The 25,855-nt window shown below is 40.8% G+C and overlaps 1 protein-coding gene and 1 long non-coding RNA gene across 4 annotated transcripts in view; one reads left to right on the forward strand and one right to left on the reverse strand.

The window, feature by feature from the left end:
* PIGQ (phosphatidylinositol glycan anchor biosynthesis class Q) overlaps window positions 1-15,426 on the forward strand; it is a 69,717-nt gene extending 54,291 nt beyond the window's left edge. For 2 of the 3 annotated variants that reach the window (XM_043976618.1, XM_043976616.1), the window contains exons 8-11: window positions 669-749; window positions 2,336-2,450; window positions 8,800-8,861; window positions 11,816-15,426. In XM_043976618.1, the coding sequence (XP_043832553.1) occupies window positions 669-749; window positions 2,336-2,450; window positions 8,800-8,861; window positions 11,816-11,968 (411 nt within the window). In that variant the 3' untranslated portion in view covers window positions 11,969-15,426. The remainder of the gene's footprint in view (window positions 1-668; window positions 750-2,335; window positions 2,451-8,799; window positions 8,862-11,815) is intronic. The other variant, XM_043976617.1, reaches the window with a different exon arrangement.
* LOC122735248 overlaps window positions 4,954-25,855 on the reverse strand; it is a 40,526-nt gene continuing 19,624 nt past the window's right edge. The window contains exons 2-3 of the long non-coding RNA XR_006354113.1: window positions 21,917-22,022; window positions 4,954-5,384 (exon numbers count right to left, since the gene is read on the reverse strand). This is a non-coding gene — a long non-coding RNA (uncharacterized LOC122735248). The remainder of the gene's footprint in view (window positions 5,385-21,916; window positions 22,023-25,855) is intronic.

Here is a 25,855-nt window from a genome sequence, read left to right on the forward strand (position 1 = left end):
CCACAAAAAACAAAACAAAACAAACAAACAAAAGCACTTAATACTGTGCCTGGCATATAGCAGGTGCTTAATAAATGCTTATTTTAGGGGCAGCTATTGCCTCACCAAAAAAAAAAAGGTTTATTTTAGCATTCCTCTTCTCTTAATGATAAATATTTCCTTTACTTTGCAAAAAAAAAATTACCCCTTTAGCTTTATATCAATCTTTTCCATTCTCTTGGATGTCAGTGTCAGTAATTAAATTGTGATATAGGGGGGCAGCTAGGTGGCGCAGTGGATAGAGCACTGGCCCTGGATTCAGGAGGACCTGAGTTCAAATCCAACATCAGACACTTAACACTTACTAGCTGTGTGACCCTGGGCAAGTCACTTAACCCCAATTGCCTCACCCCCCCCCCAAAAAAATTGTGATATAGTTAAAGTATAATACACTGAACTGAGTCAGGCAGCATTATTAGAAGAAAGCTTTCCCAGAGTGAATTATTTTATTGCATTTTCTTGTGAAAACCAAACCATTAAGATTAGCAGTTCTTTTTAGTTAGAGATGAGTTCAGAACAAAGAGGAGGGACTAGAAATTTCTCCAGTTTTTGTAAAAGGATAATTTCAAGTGTAGGTCCTTCTGTTTCTGTTTAATGTTCATTATGTGAATATATGTTTTGTCCTACAGCTATTTATTGGGACTTTGCTTTTTACCATCCTGTTATTCCTTCTGCCCACCACAGCCCTCTACTATTTGGTCTTTACTCTGGTAAGTGGACAACCCTGTTGTCTGATGCTATTCATCTAATATGTGAGCAAAATCTGAAAATCATCCATAATTTTCCCTTCCCTTCCCATCCTGTCCTTCCCTTCCTTTCCCTTCCTCCTCCTCCTCTTCCTCTTCCTTCCCCCCTCCCTCCCCCTCCTCCTCCTGGTGAAAGAGGCAAGGCACATACTGCCAAGTTCTGTCTTCTTCTACAGAGTACCTAAAACAGTCTCTCAACTAAAACCTGGTCCATTGTCTTTCCCTGGATTCTGTTTCATTTTAGCATACGGAATTGCTATGATAACTACTTGGCTGCTTTGATCCTTGTCCATCTGGCAGATGGTTAGCATCTCCCATGCCTTATTTGATGCCAAAAACCTTAAGATTGGGCGTGAGCTTGAAATCACTGGGCATGCTTCTGGTTCGTGCCTCAGTCATTAGCTGATAGGTACTTTTTAAAGCAATGACTAGGGAAACATAAAAGTTAGATAATATTAGCAAAGGGATCTCCTCTTTTTTTTCTTTCTCTTTGCATATGAAGAGAAGAAAAGGTAGAGAGTATGTGCTGGGCTGTCTCCAGTGACTATCAAAGCCCTGGAAACAGTGAAACCAATGGTAGAAGGGAATTTCTAGCAGAGACTTTAAGGCAAGACACAGCCAGCCATCACATGGCCTTCCGTGCTACCCTCTGACTTTCATGGCAAGGAATTTCCACCCTTGATTTAGTTCATTTTTGCTAGGGTATCAGTGGTTCCTGAGGGGCCTGAAATTGTGCTTATCTCTGAATACTTCAATTATTCCTTAAAAAGGATTTAGCTGGGGCAGCTAGGTGGCGCAGTGGATAAAGCACTGGCCCTGGAGTCAGTAGTACCTGAGTTCAAATCCAGCCTCAGACACTTAACACTTACTAGCTGTGTGACCCTGGGCAAGTCACTTAACCCCAATTGCCTCAAAAAAAAAAAAAAAGGATTTAGCTACTGGAATTATAAAGTCATATTTCTTTTTGAAAGATTGGCCAGCAAGTGATCACTACTCCTTTTCTTTCAAGTTTTATATTAGGTAACAGTAGTTGTTCTAAAATGACTTATGGGAAAGGATCATGATTGTGTCCTATGCTATACAAAACTTTATTCAAGAAACTGTATTATATCATTTCTCTTTGCCATTTTTGAAGTTATAGAAAACTTGCTAAGAAACCTCTAGTTTCATCTAGAGAATCTAACTTTATTTTTGACCCTTTGACATTTGAATTTCAGGGTTAAAACTATATAAAACAGACAATGTGCTCTGAATCAGAGTTCAGTGACAAGAACATATTTTGCAAACATTAGTGTGCCATATTAATGCTAGTTATTCTTAGTAGTCTTCATAGGCTCCAACAATTTACTTTTTAGGTTGCATAGATCAGAAAAGTACAGTCCTGGTGGAATTTTAGCTGTGTAAGCAAAGCAGAGAACCTATTTCCATATGACAGCAAAGATGTCCAGAGTTGGGTTAGATCAGGCAGCTCTGGCAGGGAAATGAGTTGATAGGCTGACTTGCTTGTTGCTCCTGGAGGCCTTTTCACAGTGCTGCTTTTCTTCTTCTAGCTTCGTCTGTTGGTGGTGATCGTGCAAGGGGTGATCCATTTGCTAGTGGACCTTATAGATTCCCTTCCCCTCTATTCCATTGGTCTTCGACTCTGCAGGTCCTACAGACTTGCAGGTAGGTGCTGTGTCTGGGTACTGGTTTTGCTGTGCTAGCAAGAGAATTCTGTAAGTATTAAGTGCTTACTTCATCTAGTCCTGTGTGATATCTGCCATTATTACACTCATTCCAAAGTGATTCCTTAAGGGGCTGAATGCTACCAGACTCTGTGCTCCAAAGTGAGCCTGGACTCAGATAAGAAGTTAACTGTATTTCATTTTGCCAGCTAAACCAAAGAAATGTACTGGTTGGCCAAGACAACTTCTTAGGTTCCTTCCCAATCTGAGATTCTGCAAAATCAAGTTAGGAAAATCTGGCCAAAAAAATTAGACTATAACTATAATGGGCATTATAAAGAATTATTAGGGGGGAAAATCATTTTTTAAAAACCTATTCAGGTTTAGGCTGGTTAGGCTTGTTCATATAAGGCACAGATTTTAATCTCATCCCATTTGGGTTCATAAAAACCTACTCCCTCACACCTGTCTTAGCCCAGAGCAGAAATGCTCTTTGTGTTTTTGTAATATCTCTCACTGACTACCTATTTGCTTTCATCTAGAGTTTTCTAGTGCAAATTAATTAAAATATAAATGAAAGTTATTTCCTGTGCCGTGACCAGCACAGTTCCTTGACCACAAAGTTGAGAAGGCAGGTCAGCTGAGTGACTTCCCAGGTATGAGCCTAACCCTTTCCAGTTCATCATTAGCAGAGTCACTGTTATCTTGGAATTAAAGCTCTTCAAAAACTCTGTTGACAATTACTTTCCAGATCAACTTGAAGGGAAAGAATTAGCATGATTTAATGTAAAACTAACTAAAGTAACTGTTTAGTGTGTGGAAAAATCACAATTTCTGGCCAGATTGGACTTCCTTCATGATGCCTCTCACTCCTCCTTCACACACAGAATTGAGTCCCAGCATTCAGCTTAACACTAGGCACCTGCAAACCCAATGCAAAACAGATGAGGTAATAATAAAAATGCCAGCATTTTAAACTTTGGGGCAGTGTTAAGAAGAAAGGGAAAGGACTTAATCCTAGGGTGGATGACCTAACAGCTTCCTTTAGCTCAGAAGTGTGTGATTTTGGAGCATTCCTTTAATGTAGGGGTTAGGACAAAGGCCTTCAGTATAACTGACCAACTAGGATCTGGTCAAATGAGAAGAGCCCTCATCTAGACCTGCATCCCCAGGACATTCTCATGAGTGATCAGAACTGACTCAGGACTCCCCCCCCCCCCACCAGCCTGGCTTACATCTAAGTGGCTGCCCCCCAGGCATCATGGGATTCCTTCTGACCCAGTATTCACTGGTCCAATTTTTGCTGAAGTGTCATTCAACCTCTCTTGCCTGGTGTGTGTCCCTTGTTTATGTTTGGTCAGACTGCACAAAAAAGACATTCATATTTAGGTTTTCATATTCAAGTTGGATCTTGGATTTAGCTAGTGTAATATGTAAATTTTATCTGCCTGATTTACCTGATTAGGTGATCGATAGAAATGGAGAGTTGGAATAAACTTTAGAGGTCCCCTTGGCTAGCTTCCTACTTGGTATATAATGGGATCAAAAGAGTACTGGTCAGGGGCAGCTAGGTGGTGCAGTGGATAGAGCACCGGCCCTGGAGTCAGGAGTACCTGAGTTCAAATCCGGCCTCAGACACTTAACACTTACTAGCTGTGTGACCCTGGGCAAATCACTTAACCCCAATTGCCTCACCAAAAAAAAAAAAAAAGAGTACTGGTCTTGGTATCAGAAGACCTGAGTTTGAGTCTCTGCTTTACCCCTTACAAGTCATTTGACTTCCCCACACCTCGGTTTTCTGATCTGTAAAACAGGGGCAGTAATGCCTGCATTACTGCTTTAAGCTTGAGATAGCCAGAAGGATCTAAAGGACACCTAAGCTGCCCACCATGGAAGAACAGATTTGTAGCTGCCACATATTGATATTAGTTGTTGTGCTTGCCTCAAGGGTGCTGAGTGCTAAGCCTATGAAGGTAGAAGGAAAGATTCTCAGTGTCAGTTGTATTATTACCAGTTCTGAGGGGGGTTGGATTGGATTCTAAATTCAGAAGCCGTTTAATGAATCTTTGCCACATTCCCCTAGTGAGCTGAACCAATTCCAACCAGTTCCATCATCACTGGATCAAGAATTTGAGGAATGTGCATTGATCATTTACCTTGCAATACATTCACTATACAAGGGTGTATACAATTGGTAATTAGCTATTGTGCTTTTTTTTCAAGTGCCTGAGAATCTCTTATATCACCGGGGGTTGGGGTTTGGGTTTTTTTGTTTTGTTTTGTATTTTATTCTGTCACTGTTAAGGAAGCACAGAACACAGGCCAGTGGCATCCAGAATGTGAAACCAATTAAGAAAAAGATGAAAGCTGTGCTGCTTAAAATCTAATGTGTGTCCTTACCTGACCCCCCCCCAGTTGGGGTGGGCAGACTAGCTAAGATTTACTGATAAATTCAGCAACAGTTTAGGCTTTTAAGCATTTATTAAAGTATATTAGGGGTTAGCAAAGAGAGAGAGAGAGAAAGCCACCTTCACCTAGCTATCCAATAGAGAACATGTGAAGTTCAGAAAGATAGGAAACCTGTTCACCCTGGACCGCTGCTTCTGCCACCATAAGCTTGTTCCAGCCACGCCACCAAAAAGATAGTTTCTCCATCTGTTCAAGTGGAAGCTTCCTGCAGACCAGAAGAGGGGCAGTCCCCACACACAACTCCAAGTTAATTGGCTAGTAGCATTCAAATCCATTGATTGACATGACTTGAAGGTGGTCCATGAATTGTGATGTGACTTCCAGACTTTAGAAAGGTCACCTTGTGTCTTTCTCGGTGGGGGGTGGCGCCCTGGTTCTCACAAAGCTATCTATTGTTTGGAATTAATTCAGATGCTGTGGGGTTAGGGAAAGGTTCCTGTCACCATAGCCATCAGTCTTTCTCCATCTGCAAATAAATGAGAAAACCAAAATATTCCCACAATAATAATGTATTAAGCACACACAATGTGCAAAGCATTGTGCTTAATGCTGAGGAAAATTGTTGCTGTTTGTCCTTCTTTCTCGAAGAGGACCATAACATCAGATGGTGATGTCATGGAGCAGCTAGGTGGCGCAGTGGATAGAGCACCGGCCCTGGATTCAGGAGGACCTGAGTTCAAATCTGCCCTCAGACACTTAACACTTACTAGCTGTGTGACCCTGGGCAAGTCACTTAACCCCAATTGCCTCACTAAAAAAAAAAAAAAAAAAAGAAGGTGATGTCATGGCAGTGAATTGGATTTAAGGGAGGGAGAACTGTGCAAAGTCACCAGCCTCACTCTCTCCTCTGGAGCCATCTGGGTCCAGTGGCAAGATATATATCAGGACAACTGGAGATGACCCCAGATGTTTAAGGCAATTGGGGTTAAGTGACTTGCCCAGGGTCATGAAGCTTGTAAGCAGCTGAGGTGAGATTTGAACTCAGGTCCTCTTGACTCCAGGGCCAGTGCTCTATCCACTGTACCACCTAGCTGCTCCTGCTTTAGGAAATACAAAGATAATTAAGATGCAATCCTTGGCCTCAAGGGTTTATAAACTAATAGGGGTGTTTAGGGATGGGGACTGGACCTGTGATTTCATAGATCATGGGAATATCCAAATGAAAAAACTACCTCTTCCAATGCAAATCAATACCTCTGTAACCTGTAGTATTAGAGAATTGTCTAAAGCACTGAGAGGTTGAGTGACGTACCCTGAGTCATTTCACCAAGATGTGTCAGGGGAAGGACTCCAGTTTTTGAGGCCAGCTCTCTATCCACTCAATATGCTAGCAAATTTGGAAAACTCAGCAGCAGCCACTGGATTGGAAAAGATTAGTCCCAGTTCTAAAGAAAAGCAATGCCAAGAAATGTCCAAATTGATGAGCAATTGCACTCATTTCACATACCAACATGATTATACTTAAGATTCTGCAAGGTAGGCTTCAGCAACATGTGGACCAAGAATTACCAGAAAAGCAGGCTGGTTTTGAAAGAGGCACGGGAACTAAAGACCAAATTGCCAGCAAGGGAATTCTTGAAAAACATCTACTCCTGCTTCATTGACTACACTAAATCCTTTGACTGTGTGGATCACAACAAAATGTGGCAAGTCCTCAGAGATGGAAGTACCAGATCATCTTGCCACCTAAGGAACCTGTATGTGGGCCAAGAAGCAACAGAACTGAACATGGAACAACTGATTGGTTTAAGATTGGAAAAGGAGTATGACAAGGCTGTGTCTTGTCACCTTATCTATTTAACTTATATGCAGACTACATCATTCAAAATGCCAGGCTGGATGAATTAAAAGCCAGAATTAAAGTTGCTGGGAGAAATATCAACAATCTAAGAAATGCATATGATGCCATTCTGATGGCAAAAAGTGAAGAATTAAGAATTATCTCTTGATAAGGGTGAAAGAAGAAAGTGTAAAAGCTGGCTTGAAGCTTGACATCAAAAACTAAGATCTTAGCAACTTCCTGGGACATAGAGGCAGAAGAAATGAAAGCAGTGTCAGATTTTATATTCTTGTGCTAAAAAATCACTGTAGACAGAGACTGCAGCCATGAAATTTAAAGAAACTTGCTCCTTGGAAGGAAAGCTATAGCAAATCTAGACAGCACACTAAAGCAGAAATATCATCTCACCAAGAAAGGTCCATATAGTCAAAGCTGTGACATTGTGTGGCTATGAAAATAAGACCACAAGGAAAGCTGAGCACTGGAGAATCAACACTTTTGAGTTTTGGTGCTGGAGAAGACTTTTGAGAGTCCCTTGTACAGTAAGGAGATCAAATCAATCAATACTTAAAGAAACAAACTCAGGATATTCACTGGAAGGTCAGATACTGAAGTTGTAGCTGAAATATTTTGGCCACATAATGAGACACGACTCATTGGAAAAGATCCTGATGTTGGGAAAGATTGAAGGCAAAAGGGAAAGGGAACAGCAGAGAATGAGATGGATAGATAGCATTGTGGAATAAATGAACATAAACTTGGACAGACTTCGAGAGAGAGTGAGCCTGGATGATCCATGGGGTCATAAAGAGTCGGACACGACTGACTGACTGACTGAACAACAACTCTATCCACCGGGTCATGCTACCTCTAGGGAAGATATAACACATATAAATATATTATAACTAATCAATAGCTATACCTTAAGTATGTAATAATTATAATTCAGCAAAAGCTATAAAAGCATAAGAGAAATCTAATGCTAATGAGGACCAAGAGAAGACATGAGGAATGATCAGGGAAATCCCCAAAGAAATTAGTTGCTTTGGATGCCTTAAAGGATGAGTGAGATTTCAGCAGACTGTGAATATTTGGTTTTTTTAAATCATAAAAGTATTTTATTATTTTACAGTTACATGTAAAGGTAGTTTATAAGATTTTGAGTTCCAAATTTTTCTCCCTCTCTCCCTTTCCTCCCCAAGACAGAGTGCAATCTAATATAGGTTATATATGTACAATTGACAGTGAACATTTAAAAAATAAAGGCATAGAAGTGGGAATTTGTGAGGACTCCAGTTGTACTGAAGCATAGGACAGATACATGGTGGAGGAGAGTGTGAAAGAAGAACTCACAGAAGGTGGGTCAGATTAGATTGGAGTGAGAAGTTAGTTGTTTCATTAATTGAATTGATTTGGTAGTGAATAGGGATGAAAACCTACCACCATGGGGCAGCTAGGTAATGCAGTGGATAGAGCACCAGCCCTGGATTCAGAAGGACCTGAGTTCAAATCCAGCCTCAGACACTTAACACTTACTAGCTGTGTGACCCTGGGCAAGTCACTTAACCCCAATTGCCTCACTAAAAAAAAAAAAAAACATTTTTTAAATGAAAAAAAATAGAAAACCTACCACCACAGCCCAGCTGTGAAAAGTAACCACTTTTCCTCTCCCTAGTAGAAATCTCACCTTTCTTTATATTTCAATAAAGTCCTTTGTGGTTCTTTTGATAATCAGACCTTCCTTATTCCCCACTCTTAAAAAAAAAAAGGAAATTCAGAAAAGATGGAAAAGAGGACAAAAATTGTACATCATTCCCAGATAGGTTTCTAGGCTGTAGAACTAAGTTTCTAAGAGAAAAGTTTCTTTTTCTATCTGTGAAATTTCTTCCTCCACCCACTCCTCCCTTTTGTTTACAATCAGAATAAGGTGACAGATATTTTTAGTCTTTTTTCATCCCTCTAGTCAGGTGATTTCAGTTTGCATTGACTCACCCCCTAGTGTTTGTCCCTCAGTTACAGTAAGACTAAGCCAAAATGAGCCAAGAGCAGCAGTTTCTCCTTTTTTCACACGCATCTTTTTTTTTTTTTTTTGGGTTTTCAGCTGGTGTAAAGTTCAGAGTGCTCGAGCAGGAAACAGGCAGACCCCTTCGACTGCTGATGCAGGTAACACCAGGCCAAATTATTCTCGCTTTCATCCTGTGGCTGTGAAGAGGGCTAAGATAAGGATCCTAGCTACATTAGCTATATTTCCAAAGATGTGGGCCCACTAGTAGTTTTCCCTTCCCTGATGACTTTTCTGAGTTTTATGGACAGGGTAGAAGAGAATAGAAGCCCATTTTGTCCTATTTCCGTCTTCTCAGAAATGTCCATTTGTCATCCATGTGCCTATTTTCATAATGGAGACATAAATTGAGCTCACCTGCAACATTGCTGAAATAGCTTTGGTTTTGCTTCTCTCTCTGTGAAAATTCAGCTGCTGATAGGGTCATTTCCCTTCTCTAGAAAGTAGCACCCATATAACATAGTAACAAACTTGTGTTGAAATGTTCTTACTGTCTCTTTAGTAGGGGGACTTAGATGGAAATAGAGTAGAACCTGTAAGATCTTGGAGCCCTTCAAAATCATATTTCATAGCCTAGGGATTTTCTGGTCCACTGAGCAATTAAATCTTTCTCTTTATAAAGTTACCTCAACTTTCTTGTTAAAGATGTATTTTAAAACCACATAGCAGCTATTCCTTAGGCTTATTCAGCAAGCCTATTGAAATTATTCTCAGCTCTAGAGTGTGAACATATTGTGCATAGCTGAGTTATGAAAGGACCTGTGGGAATGTGATCTTTTAGAGTTCAGAGCTCCACCTGCCATCAGCTTCTAGCAGATTAATTTTAGACTGTGACCCATTTAGAGCCGAGAGAGGAAAGTAGGAAAATTTGCTGTTCTGTAGGAGAGGATCCGCCAGTACCAGGTCACAGAGAGCCCACCATTTATTTATTTAGTTCAGGAAACCTATTACCATGCTTTTAAAAGTGTACTTTAATGTAAAACAGCCTGCAGCAAGACCCCATTATTCAACTTGGTCTAAAGTGCATGTTCCCTTTGGTTTGTTCTCAGAAGTTTTCCTCCAGACGACTTGCCCTACTAGCTGTAGTGTCTTAAATAAAACCGGTTTCTATTTAGAGAAGTAGGATTATTCTGGATCATAATTAGGAATGAGAATAATGATGGCACATAAATCCTTTTATAAATGTGTCTGCCTTTTTACAGCTCTAGTTTGGTCCTTTTACCTCAGAGCAGTCCATTTGGGGAATGCTTTGTTCTTATTTAACAATATTGAGTCGCTGTAGTAACTCAAATGAAGCTTCAGACAAGTTGGAACTGTTATGGGTTTTTACAGGCCCAGCTTTGCCTTGACAACAACAAACATCAGAGCTTCATGCTTCAGTATATAAAGCCCATTCTCTCTGAGGGAACATATGAAAGATGACTAATAAATCTTTCAGTGGGAGTGACTTGTCACTAACAATACTTTCTCATTGGAAGTCACAAAACATGGACTAAGCAAGATTTTTGTCTTACTTTTTTCCTCCCTGGTAGGTTAAATGAAGGTTTATGCTCTGCTGTCCAGTAACTCCATCCAAAGAAGGAAAGTTTGATAACTTATAGAAATGGAATGAAAAAAGCCCAGTGTTAGGGACCAGAAGATATTGAATGCAGGTGTCAACTCTGCTATTTACTAGCTGTGTGAACTTGAGCAAGGCCTAGACTAGACAATCCTTAAGGCCCCTTCTATCTCTATCATTCTGTGATCCTATACAGGGGGGAAAGTTAAGAAATAGCAAGCTAATAGTATAAAGATGAAATTTCCTTTCCTTGAAAGCAACTCATAACATGACCTATATTAGTCCACTGCCACTTTTCTGAAATACCATTTCGTACAAATAAGAACACTACATAAGTCAGGTTCATCTTGGAACCCATCCAAGGAAATTTAGTTTCTAAGATCCTTTGGGAATTCAGTAAAATGTTTTCTCTAAGGACCTGAACTCCTGAATGGCATTATAACGAGGGATAATGCTGGAGAAACTGAAGTCCTGAAGGTTTAGTAGACTGCCCAAAAGTTCAGGAGACATCTTCCAGAAGCAAGACTAGAATCAAATATCCTGATTCCTAATTCATTTAGTGTTCCATATGGCCTACAAATTAGGTGCACTTTATATTCGCTTTTCAGAAACTTAAAAAGTTATAGTTTTTGCATACAAGTCTCACTGTAGTCCTTTAACCTAGTGCTCTTACAAGAACTTGGCTTCTTATAATTTCATAGTGAGAAGGTAGAGATTGGGTAGGTTCCACCTCCTATATATTTACAGCAGTCATCACTTGGCTTATTTCTTTTACAACCTGGATCATCCTGCTGAAAACACTTCATTATTGGGAAAAAGTGGGATGAAAGAGTTTTCAAAGGATCCATTCCTTCTCCCTCTTCTCTGAGCACGTGTAGTAAAGAAATAAGACATTCAAGGATATGCCGTAGCCTAAGTGATCTCAAATCTTTAGTTCTCTCACTGCTGAACTTAGTTCTACATCTCCTAGGTTATCCCAGAAAGTCTCCTGAGAATATTCTGCTTAGAAAGACAGTGAAGGAGAAGTTTACAAAGCACTTAGAGCATGGGCGAAGCCCTCAGCCTAGACTAAGAAAAATCCTAGGTTAAAGTACTATAAGAGGTCTTAAATGTGGCCTGCCACCTGAACAGGGACCTTAGCAACTTCCCCTGCCTCTGCACTTGGTACGTCCCCAAGGAACAGGGATCTTTGAAGAGATGTCATGCATATGTGGCACTGCTCTGAATTCTCAGCATGCCTGTGCCTTTTACTGCAAAACCATTTAAACACAGCACATAGTCACCAGGAGGAAACCTGGCAATGAGCCCAAAAGCAAATTCTTCTACCTCCTGTAGATCCCTGGAGGTGCCCAGCAGCACAGCTGGGAGTATGTAAGAAAGACTAAGTCTAAAGTAAGGAGGTAAATACATACATACTTGATGCCATCCCTTACTGTCTTTAAGTCCAAAGTATACTATCTCATCTTTGCTCCCCCTTTCTTGGTTGTGTATTTACAGATCAATCCTTTGTCGTATGGCAGTGTGGTACAAACCTACCGTCTCCCCACCTACAGCTGTTATCCCAAGGACTCCTGGGGCTCACTGTGTAAGAAGCTATTCTTTGGTGAGCTCATCTACCCCTGGAAGCAGAAAGGAGACAAGCAGGACTGAAGAGTGGAAATCAGCCAAATGTGCAAGCCTGAGCCAAAGCAAACGTTTTAACTTGCTGCTCTTGGGCCAAAGACAGCTTGAAGCCAACAACTGCTGGCTCAGTGCTGCCTGAACTCCCTTGGCCAAGAAACTGAGACTTTAGCAGGGGCAGGAGCTAGGTTTAAAGTGGGAAGCCCTTTGTGGATCCCCTTTTTCTCTTCCCATCTGAGCACTTAGGTGGTATTGACGGGGTGGGGGGGGGGAGAGGGGGGAATATGGGTTTTAATGAAATGTTGCTCCATCCTTGATTACACTAGTTCCTCCAGAGCAGGCCAAAGATCAGCATCTATTTTCAAAGAAAGGTCAGTGTCTTGGGTGTCTCAAGCATGAGATGATGATGTCCCTGTACAGTGGTACCTATATGGACCCCCTAGTATTTCTCTGCTCTGTCCTACCTGGTCCTTTGTTATAAGCTTAGTTTCTAAGGGTAAGTTTTGTTGAACATGAGCAGTTGCTGCTGTCAGTCATGACTGTGGTGGGAATGTGTGTTCATTGTGGGCTGCCTTCCCACTCTACTTAACAGAGTATGTCATTGAACATTTCAGAAGCTGGTAACCAGCACTCAGACTATACTCTGACAAACATACAGCTTCCTCTTCTCAGGCATGGTAGGAAGCACTCATCTTTTATATCAATTCATGTGTTCTTGCTGAAAAACTGACCTTTTCCTTTCCTAAAGCACCCAGGAGGACAGTGGGTATAGTGAGGAGACAGTTCTGCCCCCAGTTAGACCTCTGCTCTATTGCTAGAAAGAGCTGGCTGCTATAGAACCGTTCAATTTCTCCTTCACTGTTGTCCTTTTTGCTGAGACTCCCTTCTGATTCAGTTACCAAATGCCATGGTCCATGAGTTGTGCCACACACTGTTAACCTGATGGACATTAGCTCCTCTTAATGTTAATAAGTGACTTAAGCCTCCAGTTGTCACCATAGCTCTCTAATGTTTTCCCTCTCCCAGGTGTGTTTGGAATCATCCACATTCCTTCTCTCCACAATTATATATACAAATATTTATATATTTTTACAGAACTCTTTGTTCTCTTTTTTTCAAAGATTGTACTAAGAAACATTGTACAAAATCAATCTTTCTACTTGCTAGGGATTTAAAGGTGATAGGCACCGATTAGAATTTCAAATTCATATTTTCATTATAAGCAGAGCTGTAAATTCTAGTCCTCTCCCTGGATACCACCTCCTTTTCATCTTGCCACAAGATTCTGAGATCCTTACTCACTTCTATTTGAGTAAAATTTCTCTTTGGAGGACAGAACAGAGAAAATGTCCTTTAAGGATATTCTGCTCCCTATAATTATAATCTCTTTGCTTAGCTTATATGGTCAGACCTAAAAATATCTCATTTCCTTTGCATGTGGGGGGTGTATGTGTGTGTATTTCCTGCTAAAATAACATTTCCAAGGGCTTTCCAGAAGGGTTTCTTCTAAACTGCCCTAAGATAATCATTTATAAACTCAACAATTTTGGAAGATCAAAGCAGCCACAGTGCCCACATTGGGCATGACCCATCTGGCCCCATCAAACCTACTTCAGATTCACTTAATGGGAAGCTCAGGGAAAATGGCTTAAATCTGTTGCTGTACTAATTCAACATAATTTTCCCCAGTTGCTAACATTTCATGGAGAAATTAGTTTTCAGAATGAGCCACCATGGGAGTTTGAATGATGAAATTACCATTTGAAGCCAGGCTTCTATATGGACAATTAAAGACAGGTTCCATAAATGACAAACCCATTTCTGTTTGTATTCTGGGTTTGCACACACAAATGATTACTTTACCATCTACCTCCAGTGATATAGATTCTATATAGTAACTTCTATTGAAGTAACTCTTGGATTCTGAATTAGAATTCTCTAGTCCCTTGTTCCTAACTTTGTATTTCATCTCTGGAGAATCTCATATAGTTTTTATAGACATGGGTCCACCTTGTACTAACAAATCTTGGAGAGCAGGAAATAATTGTCTCCTTAAAAGATATGAACTGGTTAGATTGTAAGCTTCTTTAAGACAGAAACCATGTCTTGATAAATTACTATACAGTGTAATTAGCATTTGATAAATGTCTCCTTGGAAAGTCAGACAAAGGAATTAGCAGAATTTATTTCATCATGTTTATAAAAAGCAATTAGAAACATAATTTAATAGAACACATAGTCATATTTTAGTACTCATGAGCATAAGCAAAGCCCACCATGAAAATAATTGCAAAAAAAATTAAATTAAATTAAAAAAAGAAAATGATTGCAGCTTATGTCTTATCTTGAGAAATTCTGTAAAGAAGTAAATAAGATCCATCCAGCCGGTATTGTGATACTGAGTGACTTCAGTTAGAAAGGTGGACACATATGAGGAAGGTGAAAATATGATGCATGTTACTGAACAGATAAATGGAAATAACATATAGTTTTCAAAAAGACTCTCCATTTTTTTTGCTACTACAAAAGGGGCTCCCATAAATATTTTGGTATGGGACCTTTTTGCCATGGACCTTCTTAGGATATATATCAAATGGTAAAATACATGAATCTAAGGGTATGAACAGTATAAGTTGCATGATATATCAGGTTGTTTTTCAGAATGGTTGGAACAATTGTTAGTTCCACCAACAGTCTATTGGTATGCCTTCTCCCCCATAGTCCCATCAAAATTGACTATTTTTGTCTTTAAAACATTTGCTGGGGCAGCTAGATGGCGCAGTGGATAGAGCACCGGCCCTGAAGTCAGGAGTACCTGAGTTCAAATTCGGCCTCAGACACTTGACACTTACTAGGTGTGTGACCCTGGGCAAGTCACTTGACCCCAATTGCCTCCCTAAAAAAAAAACAAAAAACATTTGCTAATTTAATGCATGTGAGGTGAAACTTCAGAATTGTTTTAACTTGCCTTTCTCTAAGTATTACTGATTTTTATATAGTTATTAACTATTCTTTTGATTGAAGAATGGCTGAACTAATTGTGATATGTAAGTGCAATACAATATTATTGCATTGTAAAAAATGAGGAATTCATAGAAATATGAGAGGACTTATATGAATTAACGCCGAGTGAAGAAAGAAAGCAGAATCAGAAAAAATATGTACAATGACTAATAATGTAAATGAAAATTCTAAAAGACATAAAAATTCAGATTAAATATAAAGATCAACCTTGGTTCTAGAGGATTAATGATAAAAAAAAAACCACTTCCCTTCTCATAGTAGAAAGGTAATAGACTATGGGTATGAAAGATTATATACACTATCACATTGTAGTTGTTGGATTGGAATTTTACTTAGCTGTTTTTCTTTGTTATAAGGAAGGATTTTATGGGAGCACTTATGGGGAGATGGCTAGTATTTTTTAAAGCAACAACAAAACATGGAGAAATAACTTTTGAAAAACAATAAAAGCCAAAGGTCAGAAACTTAATGTCTTTATGTTAATAAACAATGAGTAAACATTTATTAAGTGCCTACTATGTGTGAGGCTATACAAACCCCTCCCCCATGAGAAGGCAGTGATCCAACAGGAATGAAACTATGAGTTATGCCTTGAAAAGATTACCTAGGATGGACAGGTCATAGTGGAGAGTTACGACAAAAGATCATCCACTGCAGAAGAAAATGGCAAAGCACTCCAAGAAAAACCAACATGCACAGTATTTAAATGAATGACATCAGAAGATAAGCCCTTCAGGTTGAAGGCCTGGTGTGCTATGGTCCACAGGGTCACTGAGAGGCAAACCCTACTGAAGGACAAGAACAATAACACCAATACAGAAAGCATTGTACTGAGCACCAGGGATACAAGAAAAGGCACAAGAGAGTCACTGCCCTCAAGGAGATCACAATCTTTTGTGGAAAGACAATGCATAAAAAGAAGCTGAAAAGTGGGAGTGGGTGAGGGTGAGGGTGAGGGTGAGGGAGGAGAGGGATAGGGGAGAAGGTTATCTGCATAATGAAGTCTTGGAGTCAGAGTGGAAAGTGATCTGAGGGAGTGAGAGTTTCAGAGCTGATTTTTTATCTTGCAGAATAATAAACTTTCTAGAGATCGTGAAGTCCAGGAGAGTGGACAGATGAATATGATTTGAATTCTCTGGGTGCCCTCTTTAAATGGTGGAGGATCTGAAAGGAACTCCCCAATGTCCTCTCCAATCAGATGGAGGGAGGGGCCCCAGGGGCAGGTAATGCTGAAGAGGTGTGATTTTCTGATTTGATTTCATCTTGCAAAATTCAATGAATACTGTCCCCAAGAAAGAAGGGAAGGAAGGAAAAGAAGGGATTTATTCAGCACCTATGTGCCAGACACTGTGCCAAGTGCTTTACAAATATTATCTAATTCAATCTTCACAACAACCCCATGAGGTAGGTAAGGTGTTGGACAAGCACTGAACAATATAACAAAATTCGATTCACTATATTTTAACAGATTGGTTGTAGATTTGGGAGTCAAATCAGAATCAGTTATCTTCTCATCCAGTCATGCAGTCAAACCACTGACTAGAGTAAGAAACAGTTAAAATAACATCAAATTAGAAGAAAGGGTAAAGGTAGAAAAATGACACTAAATGACTACAACACCTACAAATCTGACCTATTCAAATAAGTCATTGATGTTGCAAAAAAGAGAAATGGAAAAATGCAAATGTTAAGATTTGATTATGATTTCCTGCAAAAGCTTATCTAATGTACAGCAGTAACAGGGAGACCAAAAGAGCCACAAAACTACTTTAACCAGTAACCTTATCTCCTTGGCACAGTGCCTTGCCCATAGTATGTGCTTAATAAATGCTTTTCACAAAGTCCCTCCTTTACACATGCAAAGACATGGCAGCCAAAAGGAATATCATATCTTTTGTTGAAATACTACAAAGGATGGTGGAAGATTATAAGCAGGATCATGGTAACCTGTCCTCAGAATTTATTAGGAAGCTTGCCTTAGGAAACTGTACAGTATTGATGTGGGGAGAGGGTTTAATTGATCAAATTGTTCATGAGGCATCCCAAAGAATTACAAGACTCAGTGACTCAGTTTCTCAAGTTTTACTGAAAGACCGCTGACCACAGGGAGAGAACCATGGAGATAGGGTCTCGAATAGGGAGATGAAAATGGTTATATTTATAGTGAGAAAAAGTAGATTATCTCCTCATTATATTAGTCTCCTCCTTGTGGGAGGTTCATGGGAGAGCTTATCCTAATTTAGACTTCCTGGGGTCCTAAGACAACCTCCAAGGTAGGTACCTTTTTCCTTGTAGGTGCGTTTTTGGGGTTTACCCATCATAAGGTGAATCTAAGGACACATTTGGCCTTTTCTGCACATGTTCCTAAAGACATGCTTAAACTTATGAGACCCAGAGTGACTCTCTGTTTTTGGTATCTCAAGATCTGGTTTCTAGGTGTCCCCCGCCAAAAAATAATCATTGGCTTTTGGGGCAGCTAGGTGGCAGAGTGGATAAAGCACCAGCCCTAGATTCAGGAGGACCTGAGTTCAAATTCAGCCTCAGACACTTGACACTTACTAGCCGTGTGACCCTGGGCAAGTCACTTAACACTCATTGCCCCCCCCCAAAAATAGTCATTGGTTTCTAGGTGTCCTGTCATTTAGGAATATTAATGGTTAATGGTCCCCAGTTACAGTCTCTGTTGATGGTGTTAGTTGATAGGGACTTGAACCCTCTTGGTTACAGTACTGTAAGAACACAAACCTTAGTTTCTCTGTTAACCCTTTTAGGTACTATTTATAAGGACTCAAGCCTCAGTTTATCTGTTAACCCCTTTTTGCCTCCTCCATTAATATGACTTTAAGTCACAGAATGCCACAGTCACTGAAGAATTCAAGTTAAAATTAAAAGGCCCTAGAGAAATGTATGGTGGTCAGGAGTAGACCACATGCCAAGAAGCCATCACAGAAATGTATGATGAGAAGAAAGGGCCAAATGTGAGTGAAGAATAGCTAATAGTCTATGTGCCTCATTGCTAGCTATGCTGTGTCAAGAGATCTTGAAAAAGGCCCTAGCACCCCCTGTAAAAAATTTACAGAAGGGTGTATCCAAAAGTTAAAACAGGATGAGAAAGTATAGACTGGTCATAATCATCATCATTGGAGGAAGTAGCTATAGCAGGGAGATCACAGCTGTATCAAAATATCCAAGTATCATCTCATATGACAAAAAGTGATAGAAATGAAGACAAGTGAGGTCAGCATCCTAAGAGCGGAGCATTTGATCATGAGACAAGCGTGCATGAGGTCAGCAAATAGATGGGAAGATGGAACAAATTTTTCAAAATTTCTATCATCTATTTTCATAATTGGTTGACAAAAGACTCCATACATGAGTCCTAATGCTTCAGTCCCTGATGTTACGAAGACAGTTGCAAAGAACAGTGCTACTGCAGACTGTGAACATATTCAAGAAATCTATACTAACAGTAAATCAATCAAAAGCACTGAAGGAATATTTTATAAGATATCCTAGGTAGGGGAGTATACTAAAACAATGCAAAAAGTCATGGACTGCATTATTACCCAAAAAGATGATTGAAAGACCATTACTAACTAGCAAGCTATATGAACACTTCTCATCTTTATATAATCTTTAATGGATCTGTATACATATAAAGAATATCTTTATTGAATATATAAGGAAATAGGTGGATTTTCACAAATGTTCCTCTAAGGCAGATGACAACTTTGTTAGTTCTATTGAATTAAAGGTACAAAGAATGCCAGATCCCATTTCAATTTTTTTTTTGTTACAAAAAAGCATTTGACTTGATCAATAAGGAGTCTCATTCATATATCAAAATCATGCAAAAAACCCCTTATAAATGCAACTACAAGATAATTTTTCAATAACTGATTATTCTTAAGATCAAGAGAGGCATAAATGGGGAGATAGATGCTTGGCAAAGGTACTTGCCACTGCATGGAAGATGTACTGTGCAAGGTCCAAATAGAAGAGATTTTATTTTCCCTTTAGTTGGTGAGATATTCCACTTTGCAAATAATATTGTGATAATCATATCAAGCTCCAGATCATTACCTCATCAGTGAGACCCTTGATTTCCCCAAAGAGACTGCCTCAAAAATCCATATAGGAAAAACTAAATGGCTCAAAATTATCATTGTTTTGACTATGATATGTAGTTAGATGACTAGACCATTGAGTTGGTGTGGGTATGTGTGTGTGTGTATCTGCTACATGGATTACAGATGGACAGTAAATTGGCTCAAAATTGAATGGGAGTGCAGAGGACAGCATATTGGACAGGAAGAAAAGAGCAAAGTGGATTGCTTTTGGGGAATTTTGCAGTTCTTTTAATGATCTCAAGCTACTCCACATTATAAAAACCACTCTCTTACATAAATATTTTTCCCGTGATACAATGTCATTAATCACGGAACATCAAAATGTTAAAAGGATCAAAGTTGCAGATGACCCAAGAGACAGTGGGCAAAAGTAGGCTGCAGCATGACCTGTGTGCAAGACATGGCATAAAGGCTATGCCACTGAGGAAATATATGATTGGAGATGGATTTGTTGTGAGGTGAAATCCAGGGTGGTACCCAGAAAATATAAAAGGACTTTGACAAAGAGATCTAGCGTGCTGGATGGATCCTTTGTGGAGAATGTAGGAGAACATAGACAAGAACTAAACAGATAAAAAGGCTTGAAAGTCTGTATCAGTGGTCACTGGGCACAGGGATCCAGGATTCTCATTCAAGTCTACTGGAAATTGAACTCCATGGAAGCCCTTTGAGGTCCGCCAAGAAGCTTTAGGTATCAAAGCCTCTATTTGTTTGTTTGGAGGAACTAAAGGTTTCTTTTAACATTTTTTCTTGGATTACTTTTTCAAATAGATTTTTAATGATGTATTTTAATTCACCTTGAATCTCCCCTCCTTCCTGATAATGAAGAGTGTCAAGGACACTTCTTAACTTAATAGTGTTAAAAGTTTATTTTGAAGAAAATATTCATCTTGATTTGAGTCTCTTAAAGTCTCTGGCACCCTCCTGTACTCTTAATAACAACAGCCCTTTAGACTCCTACATCCATCCAACTGCCCTAGCAGTTCCCACTGGATTCATTTGTCCCTGTTTTATGTATGAAAAATGATGAAAACAACATGACCGACTCTTGATGTCTCCATACAAGAAAGAATTCCTCCCACATTCCCCTGTTGTTTCCCTACAACCCAGTGAATGTTGTCAAGAGTTTGTTGTAAAAACAAGGTTACTCCTTTAACTAGTGGCATTTTCCATTCTGCCAACTAAATGAATACCCCAGGGAAGGTGTACTCAGTGGGTTACCAGGCTCTAAAGTACGCACTTCTTTTGGTCACAATAGATGTGGGTGGTTGTTTAGAAAGGAAACACTTGTCAGCCCAGCCCTGGACCTTCTATCCTTCTGAGAGACAGTGGTCTCTTCTCTGTTGCCTCTTTTATCTCGTGGGTATAGACAGTAGGAAAACCCCCACGCAAGAAGCTTGCTGTTCTAATTGCTCATATGTGTGGGAAGCATAGGTCACATTTCACTGATTAACATCACAATGCTATTGAGTCAGTATGCCATGGTGCATGATCTTATTCGGGAATGAGAGGAGAAACATTCCTTCCCTAGCCTAAGATTCAGCTGGGAGGGGGGGTGCTTTCTAATTCCAAACAAAATCTTCCAAAAGGACCCCCTTGACCTTTGCCAACTATGATGAACAGAGATAGCCTATAAAATGTAGATGCTGTTTAGTCAGTAAAGCTTTTTAAAATGACAATTAACATACACCCAAAGAAATAAGACTGAGCAAAAGAAATCAGAATAAGGGTAGGAACTTTTCTGTAACTGGTATATGCTGCCCTCCTGGCATACTTGGGCCTAAATTCCTACCTGGAGTTTCCCCAATTTCTGGTGGAGTAGTATGAACCCAAGGGAATGCCACAGTACCCCATCCCATGCTTCATATTCTTTGAATTGTACTTGGTTGTTTTGCTCCCAGGACCAAATTAACCATTAAGATAAACAAAATGAGGGGCAGCTAGGTGGCGCAGTGGATAGAGCACCAGCCCTGGAGTCGGGAGTACTTGAATTCAAATCCGGCCTCAGACACTTAACACTTACTAGCTGTGTGACCCTAGGCAAGTCATTAACCCCAATTGCCCCACTAAAAAAAAAAAAAAGATGAACAAAATGGAGGCTGGTTTCTACATGTTGGCAGGGGAGATTTGGGGGAAGCACTTTATAATAAGGGAAAGGGAGTCAATTCCCTGCTTTCCTACCTTTCTGTGCATTAGAAACTGTAACTATGTTTCAATCATCTGACAAGGTTAATAAATATAACTCCCAGGTTTGGCACCAAAAGGGAAAAGGGTATTTACCATCACAAATGTCTTCTTCCACAGACACACCTAGCTAGTAGACCATGAGTGTTCTGCATTGTACATGATGATTTCATGGTCCACTATGCTAGCCAATCACCTTTTAATTTAACCCTCTTTTCCTTCCATGAAAAGAAAGTTTTTGAAATTGTTTTGGATTGCCTTTAAGGTAAGAGAAAGTAGTGAATGTATGCCTCATACCATTTCTCCCCTACTCCTCCCATGGCCCAGGACCTGGAAATGATGTGAGTAAAGAAGTCATAGTCCCTAGACAAAGAAACAATTCTCCATCTCATAGTCATGGTAGCTGTTGGTGTCATGGTTCAAGTCCTATCCATCATTGCATTTAATGTGAGCTATAATGTGATCTGAGATGTATCAAAGGTGAGATTTAGGTGTCTTCCCCTACTCTTAGAAGCTTGAAGATCCCTTTATTCATCATTTCTCAAACCTTTCTCATTTTTACATATACCAAAAACATTCCCTAAGAAGCATAAAGATACCAGTACCCAAGCCAGTAATTAGCCAATCATTTGATACATACCAGATAATCTGTACCAGGAGGTCTTCTCCCATTGGAGGCAGTAGAGTCCTCTACAATGTACAACCTCTGAATTGCCTAGGGACAGTATCCTGAATATAGGTCCAGGCTTGGAGGCAGAAGAACAGAAGTGATTGTAAGGAAGATGGTGAGAGCTAACTCTGTACCTTCCCTTTGGATCCCTCCCAAATTCCAGCTTCTTAACCCCTGATGCCCTGGATAGAAGAGTTCAGTAAAAGGTTTCTTTAAGACCTGCCTAGACTTAATCAGGAACCAATTGGACAGACTCTCCACTTTCCCTCTTCCTTGTCCTCTGAAGAGCCAAAGTGGAACTCTGAACAGCCCAATCTAGTCACTGCCAGAGCATTCATATACTCCTTCATGGCAAGAGTTCTAGGGTGAGAGTGAAGAGATCTTTGCCACTTCCTAGCTGTGTGACCTCACTGAGCAAGTTGCTTCCCTTCTCTTGAGTTTAGTCCCCTCATCTTTAAAATGAAGCCAATAGGGGGCAGCTAGGTGGCACAGTGGATAGAGCACCGCCCCTGGATTCAGGAGGACCTGAGTTCAAATCCGGCCTCAGACACTTAACACTTACTAGCTGTGTGACCCTGGGCAAGTCACTTAACCCCAATTGCCTCACTAAAAAAAAAAAAAAATGAAGCCAATGAAGCACTTCGATCAGAGACCTTTAAAGGTCCTTTAACTCTAGAGTCCTATGACTCTAGGAATGGGATCCACCACTGTAGGGTGAAATGGGGACTGGATGGGATCCACCAGCTACCTCTAAAGTGGCAGCCTATGTCCCAAGTCGGATACAAGGATGCCCATATTTTGTACTGATTTAGAGCTGGAAGGGACTTTGTGTTGGAGGCCATTGAGTACAACCTCCTCATTTTACAAATGAGGAAACTGGAGCCCACAGAGGTTAAATGACTTGCCCAGGATCACATAGCTACTAATTGTCTGAAGCAAGATTAGGCTTCACCCACTGTCCCACCGAAGTTTCAAGGGGAGAAGGAAATACTGTAAAGCTCTTCATGCCCTCCTTCTGTCCTCATGTAGTGGATAGTATGAGGTGGGACTAGGCTAATAGCAATTACATACCCTGTATAAGTAAAGCACTTTTTTTCCTCAAGTGCTTTTACACCCATTATCTCATTCACTTTCCTTCACTGGGATCAATTTCCCCATCCCCAAAATGGAGGGTTCGGACTAAACGATCTCTCAAGTCCCTTCCTGTTCTAGCATTTTATAATTCCCTGACAGAATGATCTCTAATGTCCTTTCTAGCTCTCAAAATTATGTGACTGACACCATGAACCTACAGGAGCCTGAAAAGGGGGGACTTAACCCACAGATTATGTCCATTTTATAGATGAGAAAAGTTGAGGAATCAGATCATCTGTCCCTCATTGCACATAGTTATTGGCAAAAATGGAATTAGAGCCCAGTTCTTACTCTGCCCACAGTGATTATCGTTATACCACACAGCATCCATGATAGGATCATGGGGTGCTAAGCCTCCCATGCCAGATCTCTAAAGTCTTCTTCTCTCTAAGCCATCTATGGATGCAACCCTCTCCCTTAGAGTTCCTTCCCAGAGAGCACTGGCAATATTAGCACCATCTTCAAGTTTCTCTTGGTTAATGCTTTTTCTATTAGGCTTTATTTATCTTGGGAGATAAAATGAGTAGTTCCCACCGGCCTGGGCTCCTCTCTCCCTCTCATGCCCTTGGCTCTTGCCTTCCCTCATCATGAGAAGCTCCATTGCAATCCATGCTGAGCTGACTATTTTAAGCAAGATCGAAAGCTATGCCAATCCAGATGGCATCAGTGCAGTCATCCTGTGCACTCTCCTGGGCCCCAGCCATAGCCCAAGCTTCAGCTGCTTACAAGGTTAGATGGCTCTTCTTCCCAGATGAAGTGAGGAACTATCCCTCCGAGGCTATAACAGCAGAAGAGTGTGAAGACCCAGGAGGAATAGAATAAAGGGTGAGACTGTGACACTTGAAAGTTGGCAGACCAGGTGAGATGGGAGCAGGATTTCCTTTTCCTTCTGGGGTGAAGATCCTGACCAGAGAGATCCTGCCCCCATCTACCTGGGGCTGAGGGGTAGTGGGACTTCAGAGACTTTAAGAGGAAAAGGGCCCTACAAGGGAAAAAAAGGAACTCTTGGGCAACTAGGTGGCGCAGTGGATAAAGCACCGGCCCTGGATTCAGGAGGACCTGAGTTCAAATTCAGCCTCAGACACTTGACACTAGCTGTGTGGCCCTGGGTAAGTCACTTAACCCTCATTGCCCTGCAAAAAACCAAAACAAAACAAAGAGGAAAAGGGCCCCAAGGAATGGCACATCTGCCTCCAATAACTGCATCTGCTGGTGGCAGGGTTCTGAGTCCAAGATGAGTTGATACAGATGGAAATTGTACTTGCATTCTTCCCACTATCATCCCCCTCCCTCTCCTCCTCCCCTTCCCCAACTGCTGAGAATGCAGTAGTGCCTTGTGGGCCTGCTGCATTCTTCTTCCCTGGGGCTACTGGCAGAACTAGTTCTTCTCCCCTTTGGCCACATTGGGCAGATGGTATAATTCCCACCCCCCTCCTGCCTGATGAGGGTTAGAGAGTGGGCTTCAGTACCCTTACCAAGGCCACATGGGGCCTGGAAATGATGAGAGAAAGCAAGACTCCTCATCAAAGGCCCTGATAACACAAGATGTGGAGTTTTCTAACAAAGAGAAGAAATCCCTAGGGGGCAAGAGGGGGAGGAGGAGAGCTAGGATGCTCCAAGCATCTATGAATATTTCATTAAATAAAAACTAGAGTGAAGTTGAGGGGGGGTGCTGAATAAATGATGTGATCCTTTAGGAAAAAGCCATTCCCTGGATTGAACTGTGGATGTGGAGGCTGAGGGACACGGAGAGAGAGGTGGTTGGGTGACCCTAAGTGGCCTCTGTGCTTCAATTTCCCGTGTGTGAAAAATGCAAAATCTCTGAACTCATAGTTAAAGTGGAGAGGGGGTTGGAGCATGGTGAGGCTGGCCAACACAGCACATCAGAAGCCTCTGGTTTTTTAATCAACAAGCATTTATTATGTGCCTACTATGTGTCATCTAGGTGCTGGGATGGGAACACAAAGAATGGGTAACTAAGAAGGTCACCATATAGAGATGATCCAGTAGTCTAGGAAATCATTCTACCACAGGGTGAGAGAGTTCTTTCCCTAAAGCATTCACATGGTACTCAAATGCCCAAATTTCAAGATGGCTACCTAAGGCTAGCTCTCAACTCCTGGCTGGCATCATGGCTGCCTACGATCAAAGCTGTACTGGGGGGGCAGCTGGGTGGCGCAGTGGATAGAGCACCGGCCCTGGAGTCAGGAGGACCTGGGTTCAAATCCGGCCTCAGACACTTAACACTTACTAGCTGTGTGACCCTGGGCAAGTCACTTAACCCCAATTGCCTCACACACACAAAAAAAAGCTGTACTGGGGACACAGCTGAAGCCCCTCTTTGTGTTAAGTGAGCCTACATAACAGATGGTTTACCAATGCAATGTTCCTCTGCCCTACTTTTCTAATCATCCTAGAATACTGCATTTATCATTTTGCTTCCCTGCTCAAAATACTTTCATGATTCCCTATTGCCTATAGGATCAAATCCAAACCCTTTAGCCTGACATTCAGGTTCCTCCTCAGTTTAGTCCCAACCTATTCCATCATTCATACATTCAACAAACATAACTAACCTTCCCAAGCCTGACTAGTTAGATTGGTTAACTCACTGTCTAGCACTTCCAGAGCTGGTGCTTTATGCTTTATCCACTGCACCACCTAGCTGTCCCCAACATAGTAAATTCTTAATAAATGTTTATTGATAGGGGCACTGGCCCTGGATTCAGCAGGACCTGAGTTCAAATCTGACCTCAGACATTTGACACTTACTAG

Source organism: Dromiciops gliroides, chromosome 1 (assembly GCF_019393635.1).
Source record: "Dromiciops gliroides isolate mDroGli1 chromosome 1, mDroGli1.pri, whole genome shotgun sequence".
In the NCBI taxonomy this organism is placed as follows: Eukaryota; Metazoa; Chordata; class Mammalia; order Microbiotheria; family Microbiotheriidae; genus Dromiciops; species Dromiciops gliroides.